This window comes from Coenobita brevimanus, chromosome 17, assembly GCF_032717465.1.
Source record: "Coenobita brevimanus isolate Jiangsu-jjx chromosome 17, ASM3271746v2, whole genome shotgun sequence".
Classification (NCBI taxonomy): Eukaryota; Metazoa; Arthropoda; class Malacostraca; order Decapoda; family Coenobitidae; genus Coenobita; species Coenobita brevimanus.
The window spans coordinates 27,116,592-27,139,799 of record NC_136970.1 but is presented as its reverse complement, the minus strand read 5'-3'; the positions used below and the strand labels follow the sequence as shown (position 1 = coordinate 27,139,799).

Below are 23,208 nucleotides of genomic sequence, written 5' to 3'. Positions count from 1 at the left end.
CTTTCCCCATGATTTAGGTTATCAAGTAAGGGTCTCTGTGACTCAGACTTTGCCCTGTATACCTCTCTTCTAGCCCTACGCTTGGCAGCCAAATATTCCTCTTTGCTACCACCCTTCTTCCATTCCCGGAAAAGCCTTCTTTTCTCCTTAACTGCAGCTTCTACACCCTCATCCCACCACCAAGTTACTTTATGTCTTGGTGGTCCTCTTGTCCAACTGCATGTTACATCAGTAACTCTCAAGAGATTGTTCTTGAGGTCTCCGTACTGTTCATTAACGCCTCTGTCTACAGCTCCCTGCTCAGCCACCACTCTCCTCAACTCGCTATAGAAGGCATCCCTTACTACCTGGTTTTTCAGCTTCCATATTTTCCTCCTAGGTACATAAGTCCTCTTTTTTTATCACTCGTTCTTTAAGCACCATATCACAAATTAATAGTTTGTGCTGCTGCACACACTCCTCACTTTCTGTAACTTTAACATCCCTCACTAACCTCCTATCAGCCCTCCTAACCAGAAAATAATCTATCTGACTGCTATTTCCCCCAGACTCATACGTAATTAACCTACTGTCTCTTTTCCTAAAGTATATGTTGCACACAATCATGTCCGTTGCCTCCCCAGACTCGAGTATCCTTTATGCCATATGCACATCCCTCATGCACTCCTTCATAACCTTGTGCTGCTTCACCTACATGACCATTTAAGTCCCCTCCCAAAACCACTATCTCATCATCCCTTATACCACCCACTACACGTATTAAATTATCCCAAAATCTATCTTTCTTTGCTTCATCCAATCCTGCCTGTGGAGCATATGCCAATATAATGACAGCTATCTTTCTACCGAACAGAATTTTCACTACTAATATCTTATCTCTTACTCTCATAACATTCATAACATATTCCATCCATTTCTCCGCAACCATCACACCAACACCTCCATATCCATCTGTCCCCCCCTGCCAAAACAACTTATAGCAACAGTCCTTCCCAACAATCTTTCTGGCTGATCCACCCCTGTACCGGACTTCCTGCAAACACACCACATCCACCCATCTCCTACTGAATGCCTCAACGACTTCCCCCGCTCTTCCCCTCAAACTTCCCACGTTCCATTAACCCACCCTCATCCCCCTGGGTGATTTACTGTCCTCAGGCTTGTTTTGAAACTTATTCTTGTGTTTTGTCATATTCCACAGGCCCTACTCACTGCTGTGTTGCAAAAGAAGAAAGCATATATTGATTGAATAGGAAGCAGGGGCATGGGGGAAGTTGAGATGCGGAAGAGAGAGTTATATATGGAGAAGAAGAAGAGAGATGAAAAGATTAGTGAGAGAGAGTAAGAAGAGATTGGATGAAGACTTTGGAAGGAACTTAACTGTAAAGTGGAGGGAATGTAAGAAAGTGTTCTGGAACAAGATAAAGAGAGTTAGACAGGGTTGTCACGGGGTTTTTATAATATCACAATGTTTTTAAAATAAATGCTTAAATATTATTTAATTGATATTAATATTCAATAATATTGAAGAGCAGAGACAATGATTGTCTTGCTACATCAAGCAATGATTACTTTACGCTGGCTTGTGCACAATTCTCTGAGAACGAGAATTTAAAAACTTTCTCAACAGTACACAGCAGAGACTAATTACTAACAAATGCTGAATTAGTACTGTTAGCCTCTGGAGAAAGTTACTTCTCCCCTGACAATAAATAACTAATACTAACATCAGGTTCTTGCCGATGCTTAAACTCCTAGGTGGCACAACGGATATTAAGTTAATACAACAAGACTGGTCTAAGTACCAGTTATGAAAGCAAACGTTTATGCAAGCTAGGAGCTATATGGAAAATAAGCTTAATTTGGAGAAATGAAACAAGATTTTACTTTACATTAAGCTCAAGAAAAAGAAGTTAAATTTATTGATTACAAAAATAAATTTAACGTTACATTTCAAATCAAATCAATGAGACCGCACTCACTCACTCACACAAAAGCTAAATACTTACGCCTAGGGAAAAAAAAACACCTTAACTAAACTCTTAAGACTACAAAATACAAAAAGGAAATACTATAGTCGATGAATGCTTTGTATCACCCGAAGCTGAACTAAGGATGGAAGTACTGGATAACTGTCTCAGTGGAGTCTGGGTGCTAGCGACCTCTTCTCTCGCACTTCTGGAGCACAGGACCTCTCTCCGTCAAAGCAGCAACTAGACTGAATTCAAATGATGTATAGGCAGGACGCACAAGCCACCGGAAGAAGGCGTGGCTAACGGTTGAGGCAAGCAGGGGCGAACAATAAAGAAACAATTGTATCGCTCAGTAGAGCACTTAGTGACGTGCATTAAATCGGTCACTTTTGAAAGTGACGAATGTTTTGAAAAGTATACTCCGAAATGGAGAGAGAAACGGTTAACTGAGCGATACACAATGAGTTTACCACTAATAATTCGTGGCTTCTCACAAAAGGGAAATGTCGCGAATTGATTCGTGACATTACGCCCCTACAAAATTAAATTTTTTCCCTATGGGAAAAAATTTGTGGATATATATATATATATATATATATATATATATATATATATATATGTACACATCCTAAGTCATTCACACAAGATTCACACTGTGGTGTGTGTGCTATCCTGCTACAGGAGAAAGTCACAGTCGCCAGTGAGCGAAAAAAACTCGTATTTACGTTAATAGAAGCAAGTTTGAGGGAAAAACTCCGTGACGACGGTGAAAATCCTGTACTCAGGTCAAACTGAGCGAAAATTCGCTACATTTACACTGACAACTAATTGTTGTGTAGCGTGGTGTATGTAATACACGGTGTAGGTGTGACAGTTGTAGTGTAACTGTACCTACGTGTAAAATGACACAGTAAATAATATGGCGACGACGAAGGCAGAGGAGAAGAGGCGGCAGCGTGCGGCAGACGATCAGCTGGTCCGCACAGCAAAACTGCTACACCCATTGCTGAACCTGCAAAACCAATTAAGGTGGAGCATCAAAAGTGTCAATGAGACAAAATTCTTATTACGTTACAATTACTCTCTCTGCCTAGCAATCAGTACATGCTACGAAAAGTACACTCAAGGTCGCCATTAATTTTAGCACACGATTAGTGTCGGCAAGTTGAGAATCCTTGTGCAAACTCGGGTCTTCCATAGCCTCGAACTGCACACGGGTCCTCAACCTGTGCCTTAACCTACAGTTCTTATATTAATATCGGGAAGCTGAGAATCCTTGTGCAAACTCGGGTCTTCCATAGCCTCAAGTCGCCTCTGCGGAATTCTCACTTCCCCCTTAACCTACAGTCCTTATATTAGTATCGGGGAGCTGAGAATCCTTGTGCAAACTTGGGTCTTCCATAGCCTCAAGTCACCTCTGCGGAATTCTCACTTCCCCCTTAACCTACAGTACTTATATTAGTATCGGGGAGCTGAGAATCCTTGTGCAAACTCGGGTCTTCCATAGCCTCGAGTTGCCTCTCAACTTCCCCCTTAACTTACAGTACATAATTTGTATGTACAGGCCCTGGACATAATGTGTCCTGTGGGGCCAATGGGCGAGACGTCAGGTCTGCACCCACTTCACCACTACCCTGTCTCTCAACTGACTCAGAGATTACAGGTGTGGTTACGAACAGCACAGGAAGGACATGTCCCTGATTAGTGGTGTTACTTTGACACACACTGCAGGAACGGACAAAACTATCTATGTCCCGTCCCATCCCTGGCCAGAAAAAGTCAGCTCGGATACGGCCCTGGGTCTTCCTTTTGCCCATGTGACCTCCTGAGGCTGAACAATGACCCCATTGTAACACTGCTAGGCGGTACTTGGCGGGAACGACAAACTGCAGTCGAACCTCGCCCTCGGGTGTTCGTGACTCACGGTAGAGCCGTCCTTGTTTACGAAGGAACTTGGCTCGACCTCCCTGTGAATACTTTATCACTCGACCCTTTTGTTTGTTACGCACGGTAGCAAGTGTCGGGTCAGAATGTTGTTCTTGCACAACAAGTTGACTACACATCAGATCTTGCGGCGATTCAATGATCACTGGGGTGACACAATCTGGAGCCTCAGCCATGGCTCGTGTTACCGCAGCAGCCAAAGTCTGAGTAGCGTCATCGGAGCAACTATCCTTGACTCCATTAACATTTCCAATGATGAGGTCAAATAAAGGTTCTGGCATGACAACTGCAAGTGTCATACCAGTATAAAATGGAGATGCCACCTGGATACGTGCCTCAGGGAACAATCTCACTGATCCATCAATAAGTCTAACTTGGATCTGTCGACCTGTATACTCATCGGGCCGAACTAAACTCTGCTTAACAGAGCAGCCTGAGGAACCATTGTCCCTCAGGACATTTACAGAAACATCTCCTACAAACCCTGGCTGAACAAGAAAGGCAGTGTTGTTGGTGGAAGGGTCTGAGGAGGTAGCAGCCAGTCATTCATGAGACTGCGGAACAACCGATGCAGCAAACGTGACGCCCTGGGAACTAGGTGTCTGAGGAGAGTTCATGGTCGGAGGGGGACTTGTGAACTGTTGGGAAGTACCTGTACTGGTAGAGATGGCACCACCGGGTACTTGTGGAATGAAGGCTGCATTTGCCTCCTGCCTCCGATACACTAATTGACCTGACTGAGGGTTACGTGGCTTGTCCTTGTATTGCTGCTGCTGCTGCTTGGGGAACTGCTGCTGGTTGGGGTGCTTGTTGTACCGCTTCCAAGCAGGCTGCTGTGTATTTTGCCCCTGGTCCTTCTGTGGTTTTGGACCTTGGCCATTACTCTGAGAACGGCCTTGGTGCTGGGATTCAGTCTGAGACGGCTTCCCAGACTTGGCAGTAGCTTTTCTGCTCCAGGTGTTTTGCTTACGAGCTTGATACCTGTATGCAGTAAAGAATGCATCAGCCTTTTCTGCCATTTGGCTGGCATCTTTCACCTGGCAGATCTTAAGCTGTGCTATGAGCTCAGCAGGCCACGACCTCTCTAGCTGTGTACGCAGCATAAGGTCAATTATCCCCTCACGCGTGGAAGGAGTTTCATCTTTCTCCATCCACTCATTTAAGAAAGCTGTGAGACGATCAAGGAACTGAACAGCTGTCTCCTTGTCTTGGAGACGAGCTCGCATGAACTGAACTTTGGCGTCGTCTACTGTGAGACCATACGCCTTAATGAGTGCAGCTTTCATCATCTCATATGTGAGATTGTCTCCACGAATTCTGTGGAGAATATCGAGGGCAGGGCCCTCAAATAGGCTAAGAAACTGAAGCCGCTTAGCTGCCTCATCCAGTTGATACATGTCTGCCATGTCCTCAAAACGAGCTATGTACGGCTCGATTCGCTCGCTTTCCTTGTATGAAGGAAGCTTGATGCGTGGGGTCGCCAGGACATGTGCAGGGAGAACGCTCGTGGAGCTTGGACCAACTGCACCAGACGTGTCTGAAGCCAAGGAATCTCGCTTGAGCTTCAGCACTTCAAGTTCATGTTTTTCTCGTGCCTCACGTTCGGCACGTTCATATTCACGTTGTTCCCGCACGTGTTCTAAGTCGAGTTCGCGCTCCTTTTCGCGTTCCTCACACTGTTCTCGCTTGTGTTCGCGTTGTTCTCGCTCATATTCGCGCTGAATCTTACGCTCTTCACGGGGATCATTCTCGCGCTGCTGCTCCTGATTATGCCGCGAGAGTATATACTCTTTAATTTCGGTTGGGTCCGAAAGACCCATTTCTTTGGCTTCCTGTAAAAATACAGTAGTAGCCATGGCGCTAATTTATTAACCAAACCGAAATTGAGTACTGACTGCTTAGCGACAAATACTTATTAATAAACACAAGTAAAGAATACAGACACAAGCTAGTGGTGACCAGTCTTATCTAGTTAACCGGCAAAGAATAAATCAAAAATGTAAATGACTGGGAAGACTCAATAATAGACACAATGGGTAGCGACTACCCAGGAGCGAATAAAATCGTCTGGCGTTACCAAGAATAAACTAGAGTTAAGTACTCTATGGATTGATAAAGCAAAATTCACTTGCTAAATTAAGGGTAAACACCAGTAAGCTTGTGCCTGTAAACTTTAACGATAAATACCTAAATATGAACGAGTGAGCACTATCTTGTGAATAGCTTTATAGCTAGGAGTTAATATCCTGGCGAGGTCGCCAATTGTCACGGGGTTTTTATAATATCACAATGTTTTTAAAATAAATGGTTAAATATTATTTAATTGATATTAATATTCAATAATATTGAAGAGCAGAGACAATGATTGTCTTGCTACATCAAGCAACGATTACTTTACGCTGGCTTGTGCACAATTCTCTGAGAACGAGAATTTAAAAACTTTCTCAACAGTACACAGCAGAGACTAATTACTCACAAATGCTGAATTAGTACTGTTAGCCTCTGGAGAAAGTTACTTCACCCCTGACAATAAATAACTAATACTAACATCAGGTTCTTGCCGATGCTTAAACTCCTAGGTGGCACAATGGAAATTAAGTTAATACAACAAGACTGGTCTAAGTACCAGTTATGAAAGCAAACGTTTATGCAAGCTAGGAGCTATATGGAAAATAAGCTTAATTTGGAGAAATGAAACAAGATTTTACTTTACATTAAGCTCAAGAAAAAGAAGTTAAATTTATTGATTACAAAAAATAAATTTAACGTTACATTTCAAATCAAATCAATGAGACCGCACTCACTCACTCACACAAAAGCTAAATACTTACGCCTAGGGAAAAAAAAACACCTTAACTAAACTCTTAAGACTACAAAATACAAAAAGGAAATACTATAGTCGATGAATGCTTTGTATCACCCGAAGCTGAACTAAGGATGGAAGTACTGGATAACTGTCTCAGTGGAGTCTGGGTGCTAGCGACCTCTTCTCTCGCACTTCTGGAGCACAGGACCTCTCTCCATCAAAGCAGCAACTAGACTGAATTCAAATGATGTATAGGCGGGACGCACAAGCCACCGGAAGAAGGCGTGGCTAACGGTTGAGGCAAGCAGGGGCGAACAATAAAGAAACAATTGTATCGCTCAGTAGAGCACTTAGTGACGTGCATTAAATCGGTCACTTTTGAAAGTGACGAATGTTTTGAAAAGTATACTCCGAAATGGAGAGAGAAACGGTTAACTGAACGATACACAATGAGTTTTCCACTAATAGTTCGTGGCTTCTCACAAAAGGGAAATGTCGCGAATTGATTCCTGACAAGGGTGATAAAGGAGTTAGTTGAGGAGTGAAAGATAAAAATGGTAGATTGCTTGTGGAGAAGGGAGAAAAAGTGAGCAGATGGAGAGAATGTTTTAAGGAACTGTTAAACATAGAGAATGAAAGTAATGCGAGTATAAGTGGCTGGAGAATGGCTGGGAGAAGGAGGGAGGATAGAAGAGAGGAAGAAATCAGTAGAATGGAAGTAGTGGAAGCAGTGAAGAAAGTCAAAATGGGGAAAGCCCCAGGAATTGATGGAGTGTGTGGTGAAATGCTGAAGCATGGGGGAGAGATAATAGTAGACTGGATTTGGAAGATGTGTAGATTGGCTTGGGAGAAGGGTAGAGTTCCGGAGGATTGGAAGTCATATATAATCAGTACCCTGTACAAAGGAAAAAGGGAAAATGAAGTGTGTGGTAATCATAGGGGCATTTATCTTTTTAGTATAGTAGGAAAAGTATGTGGTAGGATGCTTATTGACAGAGTCAGGAAAATAACAGAGGCATTAATTGGAGAAGAACATAGAGGTTTTAGGAAGAGAAGAGGTTGTGTGATGTTTGTTCATAGGTCGTTAGTGGAAAAGTTTCTAGAGAAGGGAAAGAAGTTGTATGTGGCATTCATGGTTTTGGAGAAAGCATATGGCAGGGTGGATTGACAAGGAATGTGGAAAATATTAAGAATATTTGGAGTAAATGGGAAATTGTTGAATTCCATGATGTATGAGGGTGCAAAGGCTGCTGTGCATGTAGATAGTGAACTGAGTGAATTTTTCTATCTGAATGGATTGAAACAGGGATATGTCATGTCCCTGTGGTTCTTTAGTATGTATACAGATGGGGTTATAAATGAGATACAAGGTAGGGCAGTGGATGTTGGAGTGGCCCTAGTGAGAGAGGATGGCATTTGGAAACTTCCTTTACTGTTGTTTGCAGACGATAATGTGTTGTTAAGTGAAGAAAAAGGGGAGCTGCAAGGCTTGGTGAATGAGTTTGGGAGAGTGTGTGAGAAACAGAATCTAAAGGTGAATGTAGGGAAGAGTAAAGTTATGGTCTTCGAGAGAGATGAAGTCAGAGAATGTACAGTGAAGTTGGATGATGAGGAAATGGAAAATGTGAGTATGTTTAAGTACTTGGGTAGTGTGATGAGTAAGGATGGAAGTTTGGAGGGTGAAGTGCTTGAAAGGGTACAAGAAGGAAGAAAGGTTGCTGGTTCTTTGAAAGCAGTGATAAGGAACAGGGAAGTGAGCATGGAAGTAAAAAAGTAACTGCATGAATGTATTGTGATACCATCTGTAACCAGTGGAAGTGAAGCTTGGACTCAGTTGTAACGACACAAGCCAAGAGTGAGAGCAGTGGAAATGAGTTATTTGAGAGGAGCATGTGGAATTACATGGAGAGACAGACTGACAAATGAAGAAGTGAGAGAGCATTGTGGCGTGGATGTCGATGTGATAACGTTAGAATTGAGGTGGTTTGGCCACGTGGAGAGGATGGAGTGCGAGAGACTAACGAGGAGAGTGTATGTGAATGAGCTGGAGGGGTGGGGGAGGGAGTCTCTCTCTCTCTCTCTCTCTCTCTCTCTCTTGCTCTTTTTTAGTGGTAGATGGGGATGCTCACCATCTACTCACTCGATGTAGTGCTGCTTGTGGGTGACTGCCCTTTCCTCTCTTCTTTCTTTCCATTATTCTTTCGTCTTCTGTCTGTCTACAGGTGACTCTACACTGTGTGACAAGCCAGATGGTGTCCTGTACACCAGGAAACCATTTACTGTGCTGGGTGGTAACCATATAACCAAATTATGGTGCATGGTGGTTTAGTGGGTAATTAAGGTGCTCCAATTGGATTGAACCTGTGTAGGTTTATCTCCAAGGGGTGGTTGGGGTTTATTGCTCTTGTAATGCCACTCAGGGATGAGTGAGGCGGGTCACTCTCATCTTAAATGTCAGGACCAATTTGCCTAGCCCTGGGCTTCTGTGCTCCTCATGGGGCAACACAAGATTAGATGGTGAATGATTTTTTAAAAATTTATTATCATTATTATTTTATTTTTTGAAGAGCAGATTTCTTAGTGGCATCCCATCGAATGCATTCACCAGGTCTACAGATGTTGAGTCTGTTATAGGTGAATTGTTTTTATCATTATATTTTCCTTGCAGCTGTTTAAAAGATTTCCCCCGATCTACATGTCAGGCTTGAATTCAAACACTGTTTCAGATATGGTACATTAACTCTCCCTTATATTTTTATCAAGAATGTCTTTACTACAACCACTATTATCCCATAGCCCAGTAAGTATGTATCTGTAATTTCCATGTTCTGAAGCCATCTCCCATCCCTGTCGAGAACTTTATGATGAATCACTTGAACCAGTCCTGTAGGATGGATTTTTCTTAAATTATTACATATACCATATTTGTTATGGTTAACCCATGCACCCTGTGGAACTTCCTCAGATGTGCACCCCCCCCCCCCCTTTTTTTTTTTTTCTTGTTTATTCAACTCCATTGTGTACTGTGGCTCTTCTGTCATTCTGCTGATGGCTGGCTGGGTCAATAAACAGGAAAGGTGGTTTGTACATCCTTTATTAGGATGTTTTTGCAGCAAAGGATCCAGATTCACTATGCTTAACTTGTTGACACAGCAAGCTGATGAAATCTATAGAGGTCATCTTGGTGTCTTTTTGCACACTGAGTGTGATTTTCTGTTATGTTCTTTGTTTTATTTCACAGTACATGTACACCTTCCTGTAAAGGTAGAAGTTAGTTGAAGATGAGTCATAATCACAGATTTGCCCAGGATGCATAGGGTTAACCTTATATCCAAGGATGCCATCAGCATCAATGGAACTTTATCCTTACCTCCCACAGGTTTATTGTTTTTCATTTTGGCAAATACATGCATCACCTGGTGGTAGGTTGTGGCCACTGTCGTACTTTCACCAGATTTAATGCTACCTATTTCTTCTATCTATCTGTTGCCAGATTCCTTAATCCCATAAGGGGTGGCCACAAACCAATTGCCTCCATGTCGCCCTGTCCCCCGCCATTTCATTGCCCTGCTCTAAGCTCACACCCCCATCTCTCATATACCTCCCCACTCTATCCCTTCATATCATCTGTGGCCTTCTCCTCCCTCTCTCCCCCTCCACCTCATTCACATACACTCTCCTCATCAGTCTCTCACTCTCCATCCTCTCCGCATGGTCAAACCACCTCAGTGTGTTTCTCCTAACGCTTCCTATCACATCCATATCCACACCACAATGCACATTCACTTCCTCATTTGTCAGTCTGTCTCTCCATGTGACTCCACAGGTTCCTCTCAGATAACTCATTTCCACTGCTCTCACTCTTGACTTGTGTCCCTCCAATAAGGTCCAAGCTTCATTTCCATACGTTAGAGTTGGTGTCACAGTACTGTCATGTAGTAACTTTTTCACTTCCATGCTTACTTCCCAGTTTCTTATCACTACTTTCAAGGAACCAGCAACCTTTTTCCTTGTTGTACCCTTCCAAGCACTTCATCCTCTAAACTTCCATCCTTATTCATCACACTACCCAGTTACTTAAATGCACTCACATTTTCCATTTCCTCCTCATCCAACCTCACTGTACATTCACTGACTTCACTTCTCTCCAAGACCATAACTTTACTGTTCCCTACATTCACATTTAGATTTTGTTTCTTACACACATTCCCAAACTCATCCATCAAGCCTTGCAGCTCCCCTTCGTCTTCACTTAACAACATAGTATCATCTGCAAACAACAGTTCAGAGTTTTCAAACACTGCCCACTCTCACTAGGGCCACTCCAACATCCACTGCCCTGCCTTGTATCTCTTTTATAACCCCATTCAAGTACAGATTGAACAACCATGGAGACATGACACATCCCTGTTTCGATCCAGCCTTCAGATGGAAAAATTCACTCAGTTCACTAGCCACACACTGCAGCCTTAGCACCCTCAAACATACTCTTCACGGCATTCAGTAACTTCCCATCTACTCTATATGAGGTGCTCTGAGCCAGAGGGGCGACCGTGCATTTTGCTTATTTTCAACAATTATTTGTTAAACTTTGACATGGCTAATTATACAATGGTAAAACTATACTTTTATGCATTTTATTGTTTATCATGAAAGTGCTAGCCAAGACGATTAAATTAGTTGTAAACATGACATGTTTAAAGTATATTACAGTTTGATAATTAGATGTCAAAGCAAATAAGTAAAATGCACGGTCGCCCCTCTGGCTCGGAGCACCTCATATATTCTTAATACTTTCCACAATCCTTGTCTATCAACCCTGTCATATGCTTTTTCCAAATCCATGAAGGCTGCATACACCTTCATTTCTACCTCTAGAAACTTTTCCACTAAAGATCTGGGATTGAATATCTGATCTACACAACCTCTTCCCTTCCTAAAACCTCCCTGTTCTTCTCCAACTAATTCCTCTATTATTTCCCTAACTCTGTAAATAAGTACAGTATCTTACCATATACTCTTCCTATTACGCTAAGAAGACAAATGCCTCAGTGATTACCACACACTTCTTTTTCCCCTTTTCCCTTGCACAAGGGAATAATTACACTTGACTTCCAATCCTCCAGGACTCTGCCTTCCTCCCAGGCCAATCTGCATATCGTCCACATCCATTCTGTTACTATCTCTCCCCCATGCTTCAGCATTTCAGCACACACTCCATCAATTCCTGGGGCTTTCCCTATTTTAACTTTCCTCATTGCTTCCACAACTTCCATCCTACTGATTTCTTCCTCTCTTTTCACATCCCTCTGTCTCCCAGCCATTCCCCAGCTGCTTATACTCTCATTACTTTCATTTTCTGTTCAGCAATTCCTTAAAGTGTTCTCTCCATCTGCTTACTTTTTCTCTATTCTCCACTTGTAATCTACCAGTTTTATCTCTCATTGCCCAACTAACTTCTTTGGCACCCTGTCTTACTCTCTTTACCTCTTTCCAGAACGTTTTCTTACATTCCCTCAACTGTACACTCAGATTCCTTCCAAATTCCTCATCCACTGTCTTGCTTTCTCTTACTAATCTTTTCATCTCTCTCTCATCCTGTTGACATATAATTCTCTCTTCCGTATCTCAACTTCTTCCACACCCCTGTTTCTCATCCACTCACTATATGCTTTCTTCTTTTGTGCCACAGCTTTTCTCACCTCTTCTTTCCACCATGCTGTTCCTTGCACCCCCTTTTGTCTTCTCTTTACCCTACACACCACCCCACGTGCTGCACAGATTTCTTCTGTGAATATCTTGCACACACCTTTCACGTCCCCCATCTGCTCCAGTCCATATTTATCCAGTCGCTCCTCCACTCTCCTCTTATATTCTGTTCTCTTTCCATCCTCCTGTAACCCTTCCACCCACCTTGTATGAGCTACTTCCTCCTGTCCTTCCTTTCTTCCATTTCTCCATTTCATTCATTTTTCTGTCTGCCCTCTTCTCTTCCTGTTTCTCTTAACCTTGCTGTCAGTTTTTATTGCTCTAGTTCCAATGGGACATCTCATTGTGGTGGCACCACCTCCCGGGGGATCTCCTGGGAGCCACACCGTCCCAACTATCCAGTCCCAGTGCAGTGTGGTGCCCCAGCACTGCTGCTGTCGCAAGGTATCTCCCCCAGTGGGAGTGCAGCTGTCAGGGTGCCAATCTCCAGTGAGGGTGATCAGTTTCCTCCATTGCTTCAGTGTTCCACCTCAGTGACATCATGGGCAACCCAACAACAACAACTCTTCTTTCCATTTCAGGTTGCCACATTGACTAATAAGGCTAATGGTTTCCTGTAATGTAGGAAACCATTTACATTGCTGGATGGTAACCATATAGCCAAGTGATGGGGTGATGTGGAGCCTACCATGGTGCTCCTGTTAACTGGATGGAGAGACGCAAATGCGGTGTCTATCCAGGAGCCAAAGCTTTACACCTTCCCATGCCTTGCTGTGGCAGGGTGCTGTATACTTCAAGAGAGCATTGATTCATTACACATGATGGCCCTGCAGGGGCAGTTGCTTGCCTGTGGTTGATGGATCTGCTCAGCCAGACAGACTGGGGTTGACAACAACAACTTTCTTCACCCGTTTTAGTGTAATCTTGGAATAGTTGCTGCATTAGCCTTGTTAATTTTAGACTGTCCCAGTTCTTGGAAAACTGCAATATTTGCCTGTTAATACCCAGATGCTTGAATCATGGAGGGTGTAGCCACAAACTAATTGCACCCACATTGTCCTATCCTCTACCTCCACCATCAGCCAGCCCTCTCCTTCCACGTTTCCTTGGTCTCTCCTTTCTCCTCTCTTAAATACTGTTTACAGATTTGGTTTTTTAGGGAAACCATATTCCTATATAAACTCACAGAGCAAAAGGATTTTTATGAAATGTTACCGTTGTGTATGTCAAGGGATATTTGTACTGTTGGTACAGGTAAGTTATGCAGAGATTGATCCTGCTTGTGTCTACACCAGGGCATTTGGTACGGTGATGTTCAACCTGGGATCCATGTTGCTGTGGGCACTGGGTCGCACCCTGGCACCGGAGAGCCCCTTCTTGCGCACTGCTATGGGGGTCGGTGGGGCCGCCACCACCTTCTACCTGGGCCACAATTACCTCACATACCTCAACTCACTCTCTCGCCCAGCCAAATAGTGTAGTGGTCAAGTGTAGGTTGAAGATATTGAGCCAATCAAGTTGTGTGTGATAGATTTACCAACTTTGAGGGTTATACTGAAGTCAGTGGTGAGAGTGAAGTGGACTTACGTAAGAAATAGATGAAAGTTTGACTGGTTTGATTTTGGTGGACTTTTGTAAATTTATAACTTAAAAAGTACACAAATGTTCAGCTGGCTTAATTTTGATGGATTTTGTATGGTAAGTTTTTAATGAGCTGAGAAATACACCAAAGTTTAAATTCATAGAAGAAATGGAAGGTGAAAAATTTAGAAGTTTTTATAAATTTATAGCACCCCTGATGGTTTTGTAAATTTGTGACGAATTGAGGCTGCAAGAAATTTTTGAAGGCTTTTCATATTTTGTAATGATACCCTTAATTGTGTAGCATACTAGGGGAGATTTGATAATGTGTCTTGCTCATCTTGCTTTAGTTCTTAATTTTGTCGATCACCTTTAAACCTAAAAAATGCACAAAACATCTTAGAGAATAATGTAATTTAAGAGATCAGAATACAGGTTGTTCATTAATTGTCTGGCCTTTTACACAGTATAGCTTCGAAAAGGTTATAGATGCTGTACAGTACTTCACTGTGTCTTTCCTCATTTCCCTAAGTTTGAGGGCATCAAACATACAGTTGTCCCTTCGTGTTTCCCGGCTTAGGGAACACAAACCCTTGTGAAGTGAGATATTTTCACCCCTCAAAAAAAGGCCGTTTCACTTATATGTTACAGGTAACTACTGTTTGTGATTACCTGCAAACTCCTTGAACTGTCCCAAAACATCACTGGGTGTTAAAAGCTACTTGTTTTAAGTGTATTTTTAGATATTTAACAAAGGGTATTAAAGCATCCCAAACTATACCTTAAACTGATGTATTTTGAGATGTGCATTAAACCGGGAGTAATGAAAGCTGCAAATAGGGAACCCACGTACAGGGACTTGCAACCACCAGAAAATTTGATCATTTCAGTAGACTTTGAAATATAGTTAGAAATAGCCTTTAAGAACTCTTTTACTTCAAGGGGTCTTCCTTCAGCTGAATAAATTTGTCTAATCATACCAAGAAGTAATGAAATATGTTTATAGAGAAGGGCTTAACTAAATTGAGACTAGAAATTTGCAAAGTAGTGTTTGAGTTAAGTACCGTCCTAACAAATATCATAACACAAAGTTATTTTCACATATAAGTTGGATAATTTATGAACAACCTGAATATTTGTACGTGGCTTAAGGAACGATGGTGAGAGTTGAAGTGTATATTGTATGTGATCCTTTGTATAATAGATATAGATACTGATGCCATGTGATGTTGAAATCCTTCATAGGGGAAGAATTCACCATGGTAAGTAGCAAGTGGGCATAGAGTGTGTAAATATAACCCTATTTCTTATTAATGTATATATAAAAGAAGGCTGTTGTGCCAGCAGTATAGTAGCCCAGTAATGATTGTAGGCTTAAATTATCCCTTCAGTATGATGGTGTCTTTTATATTTTATTCTGGACTATCTTTGACTAATTTTATTCTGCTTGGGATGAAAGTTTTTAACTTGAGGGGTTAGGTATAGCCTTACTTTTGCTGTGAGGGATTTCTTCACGAGTTGAATAAAATTGTCTGCAAGCAGGAAGAATAATATGTAAAAGACATCACAGCATTTGAAGGGTTAACCCCTTCACTATGATGATGTCTTTTCCATTTTAATCAGGCCACCATCAGATGATAGTACCCAGTGTAAGAAAAAAACATTAGCTGTACAGGCAGTCCTTTTATAAGTCAATTTTTTTCCTTCTCATTCTCTCTCCAGTTGGTAATGTAAAATGAGGGAACTTGCAGTCCAGCCTTCTATGTAGCAGTGGAATGTTAATAATCACTTTTTCCCTGGTTCACTGTTGATAATAGCATAAGAGAATGTAAAAATTGACTTATAACAAGGGCTTATTGCATTTAAATTGTCTGGGAAAGTCTCCCCTAAGCTGAATGAAATAATATGAAGGTGGCACAGGCAACATAAAGACTCCCTCATAGTGAAGGCATAAATAAAACAATGATTCCTTTTCACCAGTATTGTGATGCTGTTGAGTTGAGTGTGTGGCTTATTGAAAAATTATGTTGGTGAGAGCATTCCATTTATAAAGTTTTTGTCGTATCTGATCTGTCCTTCCTGCTTTAGGGTGAGTCAGAGGAGTTCACTTATCAGAGAAGAACATCTATGTTTTTACTTTTGCACTGAAAAGCAGTTATCCTCTTAAGCATCCCAGAATCTTGCTTCTTTTCACAACTTAAGATTAGTTCTCTGCCCTCACAGAGTATGTCTTCTTGGCAAGTTCCTTTCTTTTTCTGGAATGAATATGATATTTTATCCCATGCTGCTGAAAAGTGAATAGTGTCTTTCAGATACATGCTCTCTCTTCCAGGAACCTATAAGCAATGATATTTTTTCCCAAAGTTTAAGCAAACGAGGTTTCTTTAATTGTTGCAAAATAAACATTGTCACACTTAGTTTTAAATTGTCCACTTTTCCTTGATAAGAGCTCCAGTGTCGAGCTATGATAACTCGTGAATCAGATTTTTGTACTGTGTTTTGTGAATTGTTTTATTTCTTTGCTACAGAAATAATATATACAGTAATCTTCCCAATATCCGATGTAATACAGCCAAAGGCATGTCCGGGAAGTGATTTTGTCCGGATGCTTGGCCCCTGCCTCCTGGACTGGTACGGTACTTATGGACCCTAGCCCAGCCTAACTTTGAAAGCCACCTAAATAACTCCCTACTGGACATGCATAGCACCTATTTAAGACCCTATTCTATTCACACAGATAAGGGACATAAAGCTTGAAATAAATGAAAAGGAACCAGAGAATGAGGAAATAGTAGTATGGAAAATATTTAGCAGCGTACAGGGTACTTACAGAATGTCTGTGGCTGCCTCCTCAAAGGCTCTGGCAGTGGTGAAAATGGTCTTGAAGCACGTACAGTAATCCAGTGTTGTGCTGCACTTAATTCTTTGCACTGTGAATTATAATTGCTTAACACTGCACATTCTGTTCTTAATTGCGCCACACCAGTTTCAGCCGCCAGTTTGCACTCCACACTTGATCCTTTGCGCTCTAAATTCTAATTTCTTAACACTGCACAACATTGTAAATTCCCATGCGTTCTAGTGATGAGGTATTGCAGTTTATTCACTGTTTATTCACAAAAACGAACATGTGCTGCATCCATTGTGATGAGCATCAACTCACGATAGTACAGTAGTTAGGTGGTAACTGGGGAGGGGACGGACAGCAGGGGGGCTGGCGGCCATGCGTAGACACAGCTGTTCGTTGCCGCGCACCAAGTTCAAATTACAGGTGAGAAAAAATTCAGTTTCTTTTATATTTTTTTCATTTTTTGGCCATTTTTGGGTTCCAAAGGCCCAGGCCCAAAATGATCGGGTAGTGGGGTGTCCAGTTAGTGGGTGTCTGGATAATAAAGGGATTACTGTATATATTACAGTAAACCCTCGATATAACAAACTAATTGGGGGGAGGGATGGGTCGCTATATCCGAAAGTTCGCTATATACGAGGGGTCGGTATTTCTGAGGGATTACTGAACTCAGTTTGTTATATAGAGGGAGTCTTTCGGTCCTACATGCTCAAACATAACTAAACTAACGCTATGAAGTTTTACATGGAGAATTCAATTGTTTATGAAGTTGTCAATACAATACTGTATGAAGTTGTACATATAAATACAATACCTATAATAAGAATACAGTATAAAGTAGTACTATTACAGTACATCCCAAGAAGGGATGCTGTTGTCACCGTGGGCTGATTCCCGAACTTGCCCCTCATTTAGCGACCTTTGTTCGCAAAATCTGGGAGAAGTTCGATCGCGATTTGGCCGTTCATTATACAGTATCTGAAATTCACAATACCGGGGTTCATTATATTGAGGGTTTACTGTATATATATCTATATTTATCTGTATCTATCTATCTATTTATATGCAGTATTAGTGTATATATATATATATATATATATATATATATATATATATATGTATGTATGTATGTACAGTATATACACAGCCAACTCGGATAATTCACGGTTATTTTAGTCTTAATACTTACTGTGACTTAGAAATCCCGTGAATTATAAATAACATAACTTATGGAGAAAATTACCTGAGTCTCACCTCTCAGCAGAATTGCCCCCTACCACCATACATAACCTGACTAGTCACCAGCGAACACTAATAATCTTTCAAAACAGTATATAATGCATGTATTTAATGGGAATGACCAATATTGTAAAGTTCATACCTGACTCCAACTGATGACAGTGCTTAAGTGGATGAGATAGAGGGAGGGATTCTGAGGCTTGAGGCACACTAGGGCCTGTCAGCATGAGGCGAGTGGGGTAGTAGTGGGGACAGCAGAGTGGACTAGTGCGCCCACTTGCTATGATTGGAATGTCATGCTTGAATATGATTGGCTTCCAGCCGTGACAAATGTAAACGACGCCACGACCTGGATAACTCACTTTAGTCACTTGGGACAGTGACCGCAGCTATCAAATTGGTTACCGCGACGTATGAAGTGATCATGGTTTGGATGGAAAAGTACCATGAATTAGAAAGCCCTAACCAACAAACCCGTGGATCTATGCGAGTTGACTATATAATACACCTATACAGTATATTCAGTACTATATATATATATTGGTATATATATATACATATATATATATACATATATATATATACATACATACATATATACACCTCTGTGGTACAGTGGTAGAGTGTGCTTTTCGCCCGCTGGTGAGCGCGGGTTTGTTTCCTGCCAGAGTTGTAAAAACTTTGGGAAGCGTTCACCAAGCCACTTGCTACTTTGGCGGACATAAGGGGTGTTGTGGTTGAACCAGTATCACATACTAGTATGCTTGCACCCAGTCGGCTTAAGGTGGGCCGATTACACTTGGTTCACAGACTACATACACATCCAAAGCCACTACAACACTACTATCACACTCACAAGCACTTCTCACCTTACATACAGTCTCCACCAGACAGCCTAACCCACTGGGTAGAGATACAGTGGCTGTCTCGTCCTTGCTTTGGTAGGGATAGGCTGGTCCTGCAGTGGACCTCGACGGCTGATGATGACGATGATATATATATATATATAATACAGTATATTGAACTGTCTGAATCTTAAACATCCCTTTTGAGATATGGAATGGGAAATTTGGCTGAAATAATTTTAGTGTGTAGTCAGTACAGGAGCAGTGATGATTTCAGTCCTACCATTTCTGTTTAAACTGGAGACTCATCATTATAATCATCATCATCAACCAAATTTCCCATTGTATCAAAGGGCTGTGTTAAATACAGACGTAATGAGAGGAAAACAGGTGTAGAATCTATCAATGTAATGCTCAGTGAAATGGAAAACTAGTGCATTCATTGTTATTTAAGCCTTCAAAAATTCTCAGCTCCTTACCACAGAAGAATTGGTGAAGAGTAGAAATATCCTAACAGTAATTACGCCAAGTGGTCAGCACTGTACTGGTGTTGGGTGTTGTTGTGCAGTGATACATATGACACCACTACTGTAATTATGGTTTCCTTGATGCTGTGTTCATTGACACGTGGTGTTTGAAGTTGTGATATATTGGTTTAATGTTATGATATGTATGTAGTTGTACAAAAATAAAGCTTTCTATAGAGAATAATGTGTTCATATGAGGTTCATTTATATGTGACTGGGAAAAGGAGAGAAATTACATGCAGTTTGTTCCCATTCAAAGTTGTCATCATTAGGTTCTTGAATCATCAACATGATCATCATCCTTAGTTTCATGTAAATGTGGGGTAAGGTAGGATCTTGAAACAGGTGCTGAGAAGATATAAAAGTGGGATAGTAGTTGTTTCACAGGCAGTATGGCTGAACAGCCCCAAGTCCCTAAGGAAGGCCATGGCCAAGACCGGGCTTTCCCACAGAGCTCTCAAGGAGTGTATGTTGTCTTGTTGGTGCAAGTGATTGTGTGCAATGCTGTCTTTCATAATGTGCTTAATATAGTATGGGGTGCTGTGTTGCATCCTGGATAGGCATCAGCGACTGAGTCATCCGGCCTCTTCTGATAACTCAAGAGGGCTGGATGATGCCCACATCTCAGCCTGGCCAGGTGGACCCTGTCCTCAAGAGGTAGGATTCAGAAGGATGGATATCAGGAGGCTGTGCATGCAGCTGTATGTTGTTTTTGAGTGGCTGAATGGAGTGATGAGTAATTTGATCATGGATATGCTTCTGGAAGCTGGTTTGAGGCAGGCACAGGGGGAGAGGTGACTATTTGTATATGATATCATGAGCTGGGTGTTGTTTTGATGTTCCTTGGTGCGTGTGGATGTGCTGCCATGCAATGTAGTGGATGGTGTGGGTTTGTCGAGGTTGTGGCAAGAATTTGTGTGCCTCTCATGTCTAGATGATCCTTAATTTTGAGGACTTTGGTTTTTTGGTGTAGGTGTAGTAGCTGTGCAGGCTGTGATTATTTTTAGGGCCTTGTTCTGTATGGTCTGTAGGGTGTTGTAATGTGCTTTAGTAAGGTTAGAAGCCAAAGCAGGGCTTGCATAATTCATCACTGAATGTATATATTGTATGTATACTGTGGTGATAATTTCTTTGTGTCCGAATGTTGTATTGGCAAGTAACCTTAGAGCGTTGAGTCTTGGTGTTAAGTTATTTTTAATATTCGTGATCGTTTGGTTTTAAAGGCTCCAACATGCTTGCATGCGTCAGCCCTGGTCACCTAATGGTGGCTCTCCATGCTGCACGATCCATTGCAGCCTCCCTGTTCAGTCCCTTAACCCTGAGGTCACACTTAATGACCTTGTCCCATGTCTTTTTCGGTCTACCCCTCATAACCCCACCCCCAATATTAACACTTCTCACCTTCGTTACCCAGTTATCATCCCCCATCCTCGCCACATGTCCAGACCATCTCAATCTACCTCTCCTCATCACAACACCAATACACTCCAGTCCCATCCTACCTCAACTCTTCCATTGTAAACCCAGCACCCCCCCCCCCCCACAGACCCTGCAGACAGGGACGCACTACACATCCACCTAATCATTGTCATTTCTGTACATCTGAGCCGGCGAATATCCTCCTCCTTTACTGCTCAGGTCTCACTGCCATACAGCATTACACTCCTAACACATGCTGCGTACAAAGACCCCTTAGCACGTAGGGAGAGTCCTCTCAGTGTCAGGAGAGGCAACAGCTCCATGAACTTCTTCCAACCACTTCTCACCCTAGCCACAGAGCTAGCTCCAGCCCCACCTCCAGCACATAACATGTCTCCCAAATAACAAAACTCTTCCACACACTCCAGAGATTCACCAGGAAGTTCAGTCCTTTCACGCCTGACAATCTCCACCTGCTCTCCCCGACATGCCGTACACATAAAGTCAGCATTATCTCACAGTCTACCTCTGATACCACATCTCTCGTGCACCCATTTATCACAAACACCGCACAAGATGGAATTACTTCCCACGCCAACCCTAGATATCATCACTCTTGTTTTATCTGCATTTACCCTTAAGTCCTTGTGCATCATATCATCTCTCCACTTCCTAAACCTTTCCTCTGCCTCCCTTTCGTTTTCTGCAATCCACACCAAATCATCAGCATACAACATCTCCCACGGGAGTCCATTTCTAAAGTAACGTGAGAGGGCTTCAAGTACCATGATAAACAACATGGGACTCAAAACTGACCCCTGATGCACACCAACATTCACAGAAAACTCATCACTCAAATTTCCATTCACTCTTCCCTGGCTGTGAGCACCCACATACATAGCCATAATCACCCTAACCAGCCACTCCAAGCCAGGCTTTCTCATTGCCCATTCACCACCTCTCAAGGGACTCTGTCCAAGGCCTTTTCCAAATCAAGAAAAACAAAATATATATCCCTTCTCCTACCAATATATTTTTCCTGAAGCTGTCGAACAATGAATATGGCATCAGTGGTCCCCCTACCTGGCATAAACCCAAACTGCATCTCATCAATATTCACTCTTTCTCTAATCATACCCTCTAAAACTTTGATGTGTTGTTTAAATAACACTGATGTATTGTAGGTTACACCAAGGATTTTGTGTGTGGGGGGGGGGGGTAGGAGAGTGTTGTTTATGGTGAATTGTGGAATGCCACTGTTCTGCTGTCCTGTTTTTGAGAAGGGTCACTGTAGATTTGGCTGGGGCTATATTGGGTCTGTTTGTAGTGAACCATTCATGTGGTATGTTTAGGTTAGGTTGGCGGATGTGTTTGCATTTTGGTGTGTACATGTGTTATGTCGTCTGCATAGGAAGTTATGTGTATCTGTGGTATGTGGGGTGTGGTTATGTCTTGCATGTATAGGTTGAAGAGTGCGGGGGACAAAACAGATCCTTGAGGGATGCCATTTGTGAAGTTTCTGAAATGACTGACCAGCAAATGTTACATGTGCACATCTGCCTGCTAAATAGTTTGCCAGCCATCATTTTGTGTTATTGTGCATGTTTGTGTTGAATATTCTGTTTGTGAAGTTATGGCAGGGGATGGCATCAAAGGTTTGCTAATGTCTAGAGTGACTAGGAGTGTTCTGTGTGGTGGCATGGCTGAATTGATCCCATCGAAAACTGTTTGCGTAAGGTGTGTAAGAAGAGTGTTTGTGGAGTGTAGCGGCCTAAAACCATGATGTGATGAGGCTAGGGGGATGTGAGGTGTTACTAATTATAATACTAGTCGTGCAGTGATTTTGGACAGGGTACAAAGGAGTGTGATTGGGCGGTGTGAGAAAGGTAGTGTGGGGTCTTTATTGGGTTTGGGGATAGTTATGATATTACCATTCTTCCAGATGTTGGGTATTATGTTGTGTGAGTAGCTGTAGTTTGATATGTTGATGAGTACTTGTATGCCTTGCAGTCCAAGATGTTTAAGGTGAATGTTGCCTATGTTGTCTGGGCCACAGGCAGATGAGTGCTTAAGGTTGCTAATGATGTGCTTCGTCTGGCTGTAAGTGAAGGGTTTGAAGTCTGGGTCTGTGGGGAACTGTCTTTTGCATCGGAGGACATGTTGGTCGTCGCGGTGGGGGTTTAGATGACTGATGTGTGAAAAGTGATTGATGAGAGTGTTTGTTTGTTGTTTGTTTGAGGGTATGGTGTCTGTTGTGATGGCAGCGTGTGGTTGTGTAGTGTTGCTGTTGGAGAATGTGATACTGTTTAGTGTTTTG

At 42.2% G+C, this 23,208-nt stretch overlaps 1 protein-coding gene across 1 annotated transcript in view; it reads left to right on the top strand.

Annotated features, from left to right (window-relative positions):
* LOC145391260 (uncharacterized) overlaps positions 1-19,646 on the top strand; it is an 87,488-nt gene extending 67,842 nt beyond the window's left edge. Inside the window, exon 3 of the mRNA XM_080265935.1 lies at positions 13,728-19,646. Coding sequence (XP_080122061.1) covers positions 13,728-13,908 — 181 coding nt within the window. The 3' untranslated portion in view covers positions 13,909-19,646. The remainder of the gene's footprint in view (positions 1-13,727) is intronic.
* Positions 19,647-23,208: the final 3,562 nt, after the last annotated feature.